At 42.6% G+C, this 10,089-nt stretch overlaps 1 protein-coding gene across 15 annotated transcripts in view; it reads left to right on the top strand.

Annotated features, from left to right (window-relative positions):
• Positions 1–5,588: 5,588 nt before the first annotated feature.
• Positions 5,589–10,089, top strand: part of ALG13 (ALG13 UDP-N-acetylglucosaminyltransferase subunit) — an 85,863-nt gene continuing 81,362 nt past the window's right edge. For 6 of the 15 annotated variants that reach the window (XM_010346330.3, XM_010346329.3, XM_074391485.1 and 3 more), the window contains exons 1-3: positions 5,589–5,751; positions 6,587–6,749; positions 9,055–9,193. In XM_010346330.3, the coding sequence (XP_010344632.1) occupies positions 5,671–5,751; positions 6,587–6,749; positions 9,055–9,193 (383 nt within the window). In that variant the 5' untranslated portion in view covers positions 5,589–5,670. Of the gene's footprint in view, positions 5,877–6,586; positions 6,750–9,054; positions 9,194–10,089 lie in introns of all 15 variants that reach the window. The other 9 variants (XR_012515588.1, XM_010346337.3, XM_010346338.3 and 6 more) reach the window with 8 other exon arrangements.

Genomic DNA, 10,089 nt, shown 5'->3' with positions numbered 1-10,089 from the left:
GGAGTGTAAATTAGTTCAACCATTGTGGAAGACAGTGTGTTGATTCCTCAATGACCTAAAAATAGAAATCCCATTTGACCCAGCAATCCCATTACTGGGTATATATCCAAAGGATTATAAATCATTCTACTATAAGGACACATGCACACGAATGTTCATAGCAGCACTGTTTACAATAGCAAAGACCTGGAACCAACCCAAATGCCCAACGATGATAGACTGGAAAGGGAAAATGTGGTACATATACACCATGGAATATTACGCAGTCATCAAAAATGATGAGTTCACGTCCTTTGTAGGGACGTGGATGAACCTGGAAACCATCATTCTTAGCAAACGGACACCAAGAGCAGAAAATCAAACACCGCATATTCTCACTCATAGGCGGGTGTTGAACAATGAGAACACATGGACACAGGGAGGGGAGCACTACACACTGGGGTCCATTGGGGGGAAATGGGGGAGGGATGGGGGGTTGGGGAGGTGGGAAGAGATAGCATAGGGAGAAATGACAGATACAGGCAAGGGGACGGAAGGCAGAAAACCACACTGCCATGTGTGTAGCTATGCAACAATCTTGCATGTTATTCACATGTACCCCAAAACCTAAAATGCAATTAAAAAAAAAAAAACCCTCACTCTTCTCTCATTAGGTTTCTAGATGGGTGAAACTGAGGTATTGCGTGGGCTAGTACAGGGGACAAGTCCCTTAGAAATAAAATAATCAGTGATGAATTCTATGCCTGATAAGGCCTCAGAATTGAGAAAGTATTGTTTCAAATTTAGAAGAGAATGGTTAGGATCTATCTGAATGAACACAGGTGGTGCTGAGTGAAAAAGACAGATATTGGTATTCGTTTTTGCCCATAGGGTCTCAGACAATTCCCTTAAGGTAGGTTGTTCAGAAATGGCTGGATAGACAGGGGTTCACAAGAAAACACATAAGTGAGGTCAGAAGTAGAGGAATTAGACTGGGCGCAGTGATTCATGCCTGTAACCGTAGCACCTTGGGAGGTCAAGGCGGGAGGATCGCTTGAGCCCAGGAGTTTAAGACCAGCCTGGGCAACATAGTGAGACCTCGTCTCTGTATGTAAAAAAATTAGCTGGGTGCAGTGGCGCCTGACTGTGATCCCAGCTACTCAGGAGGATGAGATAGGAAAATCACTTGAGCTTAGGAAGTCAAGGTTGCAGTGAGCCACAATTGTGCCACTGCACTTCAGCCTGTGTGACAGAGCAAGGCTCCCTTGTTAAAACCAAAACAAAACAAAGCAGAGGTCTCAGGTGAGCTTATTCCTAATATAACACATTTCCTTTATGAGTAAATGATGTTGGCTTGACCCTTTTCAAGGAAGTTCCTTCCTAATAAATGTATGGGAAGGGAGGGAAGGAGGAAGCTATGGTATCCAATGATGGGCCCTATATGATAAGGAATTGGATTTGACTTGATTATCACTGTCTGGCTGGGGACGCCGATCATTTGGGTGGTTTGACTACTCTTGGGAAGGGGATCTGAAAAAGAGTGGGAGTTTAGCACTGAGAGGGAAGCAACAGTATCTATCTGTGCCTCAATAAATTTGTTATTCATTTGCAAACCAACTTTCTACAGCTTGTTCACAGAAGAAAGAATGTTGCCCTTATCTCCCTGAAGCATCCCTACTCTTGTAATGAAGAAAAAGCTGGCATTTCCTTGGCTTTATCTGGGTTCTTCTGAAACCATCATCCGCATTTTCCATAACCTCTTTTGTAGTGATCAAAGCCCTTGCGAAAGAAACAGATCTTGTTTCCCAACATCTTGAGAGAATTTTGGTTCTGTGATTGTTTTTTGAATTGCTGTATATGTAGAGCCATGAGCATGGTGGTCTTTTCCTAGTAATCAGGTGTCTTATTTATTCTTTGTTTGTTTCTTTATGAAGTTTTAGAGAGATAGTTTGCCAAAGAGGCAATTTTGTGGGGTTTCTTAAAGGTCTGATTGAGGTTATGTTGTTTGACAACGGCATTAAGAGTCTGGTCAAGATCTGAAAGAAAAGTGGAATTAAAAAGGTTCATGGTATCCTCCATTAAGTCCTTGATACCATAATTTTGCAGGAAAGCCTTTTTTTGTTTTTTCTGGGACAGAGTGTCACTCTGTTGCCCAGGCTGGAGTGCAGCGCTGCCATGTCAACTCACTGCAACCTCTGCTTCCCAGGCTCAAGTGATTCTTGTGCCTCAGCCTCTTGAGTAGTTGGGGACTACAGGCATGCACTACTATGCCCAGCTAATTTTTGTATTTTTAGTAGAGACAGGGTTTTTCCATCTCTACTAAATGCATTTTTAGTAGAGACATAGTTGGCCAAGCTGCTCTCAAACTCCTGACCTCAAGTGATCCTCCTGCCTCTCAGCCTCCCAAAGTGCTAGGATTATAGGCGTGAGCCACCGCGCCCAGCTTGGAAAGCCATCTTGAACCAGTCATAATAATCTAAGACAGACTCATCTTTCTTTTGAGTGAATCACTGAATGGCTTTCCCATTAATTTTCCAGAGGAAAAGCACTGGAATGACCTTTAACAAATCACAGGTTATTTTCTTTGCTTTTGTTATGGCCTTTTCCCTTTTGAAATGAAAGTCCTCTAGAGGTTTTATCCATTTATTTAGGTATATACATGTTTGACTAATGACACTGACCCCCAGCATGTAAATTATTTAGATTTTGGTGAGTCTGGGCCAGTATGTGCTCATGATTAAACCAAAGTGGCATTGAAACTCAAGGAAGTCAGTTTTAGGCCAATTGCCAAGAGTTCAGATTTAGACCAAGGAATGTAAGAAATGGTCTGATCTCCCTCTGCATTTTCACTTATTTTAAATGGGGCAATAAGAGGAGTTGAGGGGTTATGGGTAGTGTGCCTGGGATAGACAGTGAAGAGAAAAAAGGAAGTTCAGAAAGTGAAGAAGGTAGTTGCAGAAGAGAATAAAGTAGAGGTAGCACAGAAGGAGTGAAAGGAGAACAAAGGGTTACAGAGTCCCTCTTGGGAGCAGAATCTGGGCTAGGAGGATTTTTAAGTTTTTGGAGACAGGGAGTTCAGAATTAGTTTCTCTCAAGAAGGCAATTTGAAATTCTTGATTACATTTGGAGTTTTCATAGTACCTGTTAAAGAAAGCCTCGTATTTTCTTTGAGAGGCCTAGATTCCTCTTTGTTCTAATTGTATGCATAAATAAATTTGATTAGGGATACAGAAAGTTCCAAGTTGTAGCCAAAAAAAGTTTTAAGTCACCCTGGGTTAATTTTATCCAGAGCCTTAAATAGGCATAAGAATTTTCTCCATAGGTTCACTGATGATTTTTATACTTAAAATCTATGGAGAAAATTCTTATGTAGAAATAGGCCCAAGGGTCTTAGGTGATGTTCTAAGCCCAATTTACCTCCAATCCTTTTTCCTGAAAATAATTTCTTCTCACAGCCTCTGTTCTATATATATCCAGGCAGGGCAAAGCACAAATAGGAGCTAAGGTGATAATTTAAATAGGAAATAACATAAAACATTAGAAGGAGAGTGAGCAATTATCTTAACAATGGTATGATGGTGGTAGAAGAAAAAAAGAGTGTTTTTAGAAATAACCTCTCCTGTACCTGCCTGCCTAAGTGTAATTTATCTGTGGTACTTTGCCGTCGTGCTAATGTGTAATTTTACATTTTAAATGGTTCAGTGGAATAATTCAACAGATTATAGATCTAGGCTTCAAGCTTTATCACCTCTATTTCACAAGTCATGCTTGCTAATGGAGGTTAACTGCAGCTACCAGGAGACCCTAAAGGGCCCTGCTTTTCTGAAAACCACAGTTGGTAGAAGAGCCCAAGTTAAAGTGATTTTCTAAAAGTCACTCTTGGTGCACCTATAGTAGCAGCTACTTGGGAGGCAGAGGTGAGAGTGTTCCTGGACTACACTGAGAGTCGGGCTGCAATTTCTCACCACCCAATGACAAGATGTAGACGAACTGGGTCGGGGGAAGAGAGTTTTTATTTCTGTAACTGTTTATATGGAGAAGGCGTGGAAATTATCACCAGACCAACTCAAAATTACAATGTTTTCCAGAGCTTACATACCTTCTAAACTATATGCCTACATATAAGTGTGCATTCATCTAAAGACATAAGTGATTAACTGCTTTCAATTTATAATTAAGGTCTGAATCTTGAAGACCTTCCTCTGGAGTCTCAGTACATTTACTAACTGTAAATGGGTCCAGGTGCTGGTGCAATTACCCTTATCTTGTCTTCTGCTAAATCACAGAGGTTTGGGGAGTTCCTTCAGAATCCCAATAAACTTGTTTGTGGAGGCCTGCGGAGTTTCTTCAGACCCACAATTAAACTTGTTTAATCCTAAATGGGTCATGTTAAGAATTCCTTTGTTATTTTGTCATGCTTTAAGGCCCAGGAAAGGCCTAGGCAAAACTCTTGGTGGACTTCTGTTACACTCCAGCCTTTGTATAAAGGCACTCACTTTTTTTTTCAGCTGTTAATATTTAACTTCACTACTCAGTACTGAAACAACTGTTATGGAGACCTGCCTTAGTGAGATGTGGCCTGCCACAGGAGGATCACTTGAGCCCAGGAGTTAGAATCCAGCCTGGGCAACAGAGCCAGACCCCATATCTTGTAAGATGTCTTTTATTTTTTAGAGTTTTTAAAAAATTTATTTTTTCTAGATGGTGTCTCACTGTCGTCTTGGCTGGAGTGCAGTGGTGAGGTCCTGGCTCACTGCTGACTGCAGTCTGAGCCTTCTGACTAGCTAGGACCACAGGTGGGGGCTAATTAATTTTTTTTGTTTGTTTGAGACAGGGTCTCATTCTGTGTCACCCAGGCTGGGGTACAGTGGCAGGATCTTGGGCTCACTGGAACCTCTGCCTCCTGGGCTCAAGTAATTATCGTGCCTCAGCTTCCTGAGTAGCTGGGATTACAGGCACCTGCCACCACCCCTGACTAATTTTTGTATTTTTAGTAGAGACAGGGTTTCATCATGTTTCCCAGGCTGCTCTGGAACTTCTGACCTCAAGTATTACACCTGCCTTGGTCTCCCAAAGTGCTGGGATTACAGACTTGAGCAATGGCACCTGGATTAAAAAATAATATTTTTAGAGATGAGGGTCTTGCTATGTTGCCCAAGCTTGTCTTAAACTCCTGGGCTCAAGCAATTCTTCCCAGTAGTTTGGGATTACAGCCACTGCACCTGGCAAAGCACTTTTATCTTTCATAACCCCTTAGCCAACTAGAAGTAGAACCATCTCTAAAATGTATCTTGATAAAACATGACAGCAAACAAAAAAATCCCAAACTTGTCTGTCATTAAAAGATTGTGGTACCCACGCAATAACAGCAACACAATGCTTTGGGTATTGTGTTAGTTTTTTTCATCCACCAGTTTTGAAAAAGTTAACTACATTTGGTAATTCCCCATTCCCTTATAGTGAGTGGTCTCAAGAACTGGCTCCTATACATCAAGGGCTTAGAACAGTGACTGACACCTAGGCCACCAATAGTCTTTGGCCCCACCCAACCGGTGACACAGCCCCAGGCCCGCCGCTCCCTGGCGGCCATTACGGATTTCCGGCTCCCTCACAGAGAGCGGCGTGGCAACGTGCGCGAGCTCTCTTACGTCACATCCGGCCCTTGCGATCCAGGGTCGCAGAACCCACGCGATGAAGTGCGTGTTTGTTACCGTAGGGACCACCAGCTTTGACGACCTTATTGCGTGTGTGTCAGCGCCCGACAGTCTGCAAGTGAGTCGGGGAGGCGAGCAGATGGTGACTTGGCTTACCACCCGCCGCCTCCGGCCTTAGTGACAGCCTTGGTAGCTTTGCCTGACCGCCGCGCTCGGAAAGAAACCCCCGCAACTCTACCACAGGTGCAGCTGCCGCTTAGCTGGCTCCTCCTCGCGCCCGGCGGGGCTCTCTTCTGGCTCCCCGACTACTCGGGGTCTCCTGTCTCCTCTTCCCGTTACCCCGGCAGCTCCTCTCCGTCATTTCTTCCGCTCCTTTCCCGGGCTTCCCTTGCGCTCTATTCTCCGCCTCCGCGTCCTCCGCCCCTGCTTCCAACAGCTCCGCCCCTCCGAGACCGGGCTTGGCAGTTTCTTCTCTGGCTCTCTGGGGGTCGCGCGTTGGCGCCGGAGCCTCATCCCGCAGAGCTCACCTCAGAGCCCGGAGCCTTCCCCGCAGCGCTTGCCGGGAGCCCGCGCCGTTCTCCTCAGCGCGCGTCGTCCCCTCAGGGCTCACGGTTCTCCCAGTTGAGCAAATGAGGCAGAACGGGTAGTCCCTGGGCCTCCCCCCTCCCCCTCGCCCCGAGTTTGCGACTCCTTTTTCCAAAGTCTTTTCCTGCTCTGGCTTTAGCGGGACGCTGCGAGCTGGGTCGTTTAGATTCTTGAAGGCTCGAGAGGTTCCTCGTCGGGCCACGGACCGAAAAATACATTAGTTTTGAAAGCTAAGTGAAATCGGCCACAGGTAGGCTCTTTGGCGGCCGTGCTCCTATCTTAACGCCAAACTTTAGGAGTGGTGGTGGTTCCTGCTCTGTTTTACGTAGCCAGTTTAAAAGCCCTCATGTTCTAATTTCCCGTTTCAGAAAATCGAGAGCCTTGGTTACAGCCGACTTATCCTGCAAATTGGTAGAGGAACGGTGGTACCTGAACCCTTCAGTACTGAGTCATTTACTCTGGATGTTTACAGGTACAAGGATTCCGTGAAAGAAGATATTCAGAAAGCAGATCTCGTTATTAGTCACGCAGGTAAAGGTGCCTTAGAATGTCAGGGTTGGATCTTTTAATTTTTAAAAAAATGTCTGGGGTACATGTGCAGGATTTGCGGGTTTGTTACATGAGTAAACGTGCGCCTTGCTGGTTTGCTGCACTATCAAGCCACCACCTCGGTATTAAGCCCAGCATCCTTTAGCTATTTTTTCCTGATGCTCTCCCTCCAATAAGGAACTGACACTTTAACCTTTTCAAGGTAAAATGAAATCACTGCTGAACTTACTGTAGCCCTTTTGAATACGCAACTTATTTGAATATGACAATTGAGAACTTTATTGGAGAGAACTTAGTATTTTGGGATGAGAGAAGAATGGGAAATTAATCACTGTAGCCCACCTTTACAATAAGAAAGTCTAAACAGACAAAATCATTTACCGGATGAAGTGTAACAAATTGTTACATTTGTTACTTGACATTAGTACTTTGCCTTAGATCTAAAGGAGTGTTCTGCCTGCTGATTGCTTGGATTGGTCATGGAGACGTTGGTATTGAAAGATTGTTTATATTTCTGTTCAATGTGAATGAAATGAATCCAGTCAATAGTAACAGCTACATCCTCTGTAAATTGTTTCCTCTTCTGAAAACCACCGTGATGGTCTAGTTAGACTTCTAGGACATTCAGAAAAACAGCTTTTGGGTAGTAATGCACTTTTGACTGCTGTGAGGGATGATGTTACTTGGTTTTTTAAAAAGTCTAGATTGAGGAGAGAAAAGTTTTTAGAAATAGACATTACCAACAGATTGGTGATTAAAAATGTATCTCCTGGGAGGTAACAGAGCCTTTGGCACTGCTCTGAATGCTTTGCTTATATTAACTTTATTCTTTTAAACAAAATCTTGTGAACTAAGTACTGTTAGTATCTCCATTTTACACATGAGGGAACTGAGACACAAGAGTGGTTAAGTAACTTGTCCAGCCAAGAAGTGGTGGACAGATGACAATCTGGTGCTGGAGTTAATGTTCTTAACTACCTTCCTTGAATAAGATACCCAAAAATGATTTATCTACTCACTTATCAATCTCCTTGCACCCGTTTAAAATAGCTAGATGATTTTAGATTTCAAAATTGAATTGATCCTGATATTGTATATTTGCATATTCATGGAGATCTATCCTTGACTATTCTGGGATAGCACCTCACATGTAAACCCATTAAGAAGTGGTCATGGTTTTTCATTATTGATGCCTTCCTGTCTCGACTGTAGGCTTGCTTTGCTACTTCGGTTTGAATAGAAATGAAGTGTAGTTTCACATACAGTATGTCAAACCTGGATCTTATTTGGATTCAAGGCCATGCCCAAAGCATACTCCAGATGGGCCAGTGTATAGTGGTTTCACTTAGAGTTTTCAGCTTTATGGTGGTGTGAAAGCAATACACATACGCATTCAGTAGAAACCACTCTTGGAGTACGCATACAACCATTCTGTTTTACACTTTCAGTATTCAATAAATAGCATGAGATATTCAACTCTTTATCATAAAATAGGTATTGCGTTAGAGTATTTTGCCCAACCATAGGCAATGTAAGTGTGTTCTGACCATGTTTCAGGTAGGCTAGGCTAACTTGTGATGTTTGGTGGGTTATGTGTATCAAATGCATTTTCAACTTAGAATATTTTCAAATGCCTTTTTTTCTCTTTTTTCAAGATGGGTTCTCACTCTGTCACCTGGGATGCAGCGCAGTGGTGCAATCATAGCTCACTGCAAGCTCCAACTCTTGGACTCAAGCTCCCCTGTGACTTGAGCTCACCAGGGAGCTTGTCCAACTCTTGGACTCAACTCTTGGATTCAGGCTCCCCAGTGGCTGGGACTACCGCCACCATGCCTTATTAATTGTTTTTGTTTTTATTTTTATTTTTTAGTAGGCACAAGGTCTCTGTATGTTGCTGAGAGTGGTCTTGAACTCCTGGGCTCAGGCAATCCTCTCACCTTGGCCTCCCAAAGCTTAAGCCACTGGACCCAGCCTATTTTCAACTTATGATGAGATTATACTCCATCATAAGTTGAGGGTCATTGATACTAGAGAACAAGTGGCATAGCACTGAATCCTAGGCCATAATGTCATCATCAGTGATAAAGTAATGTATTTTTCAAAGTGCCCAACACTTTTAAGAGAGCAATTGATAACTATACTTTTGTCATTTTAAATGTATAATTGAAAGACCCGGTTTGTAGTTCTGTCAACTAAGTATTTTAACTTTTGAGTTCTAGCTATAAAGCTTCGTGGGCACCGTAATTTACATTAAATTCTGTTAAACAAATTTGATTTATATTCGTAGGTGCAGGAAGCTGTTTGGAGACTCTGGAAAAAGGCAAGCCACTCGTGGTGGTTATAAACGAAAAGTTGATGAACAATCATCAGCTGGAACTGGCAAAACAGCTACACAAAGAGGGTCATCTCTTCTATTGTACCTGCAGGTATACTAGAGACATTATTTTTAATCTCTTGCCTTAATTCCTCCCTTGCTGTTTGTCTTATCCACTTGCTGTTCATCTTATCCACCTACCTAACCCATCTGTCTCTTCTGCCTCTTAACGTCTTACACTTACCAAACATTTTGATTTTCTCAGTTGTAAAACCCTCCCATTTGTTTGTTTCCCACTTTGTGAGCTCTGTGTTATATTTCTATCTGTATCTGTCGCTGTTTCTTTGCATATGTGAATATCTGAGAGAGAGTGTCTACGTGTGTTTAGGTAAGCAAGTTTCTGAGACACTGATTTTAGAGTTCTAAATTTTGAGTTCATTATATAGATTTTCATTATTCAAGGAAGGCATTTGCTCATTTTAGTTAAAAGTTTTGCCTACAATAAATCCACTGGAATCCCTAAATTAAATGTATTCTTTCCTTTATTCAGTTACACCGAATATATAACAGGCACTGTTTTAGTTGCTGTGGATACAGTAGTAAATGCGAGATAAAGTCTCTGTTCTCATGGTGCTTAATTCTAGTGGTAGAAATTTGATAGTAAACAAGTTCACAAATGATCAAGATATTTCATGTAGTGAAATGTACTATGAAGTAAGAAAGACAAGGTAATGTGGTAGCTGTGGTGAAGACTGACTAGAATTGTCAGAGAAGGCTTGGCAGAGTACCTAACATTTTGATCTGAGACCCGGATTATAAGAAAGAGCCAGTCGTGATGATCTAGAGGCAGAAGGAACAGCAAGTGCAAAAGCCTCAGTAAGGAATGAACTTGGAGCTTGGTATGCTTGAGGAACAGAGGCCAGATAAGTGTGGCAGGAGCATAGTGAGCAAGGGAATATAATAGAAGATGAAGCTGGGTGGGGTAGCTTATGTTAGAGTTCTGATTTT

Source organism: Saimiri boliviensis, chromosome X (assembly GCF_048565385.1).
Source record: "Saimiri boliviensis isolate mSaiBol1 chromosome X, mSaiBol1.pri, whole genome shotgun sequence".
In the NCBI taxonomy this organism is placed as follows: Eukaryota; Metazoa; Chordata; class Mammalia; order Primates; family Cebidae; genus Saimiri; species Saimiri boliviensis.
Note: the sequence above shows the minus strand (reverse complement) of the source record. Positions and strands in the feature narration are given on the sequence as shown.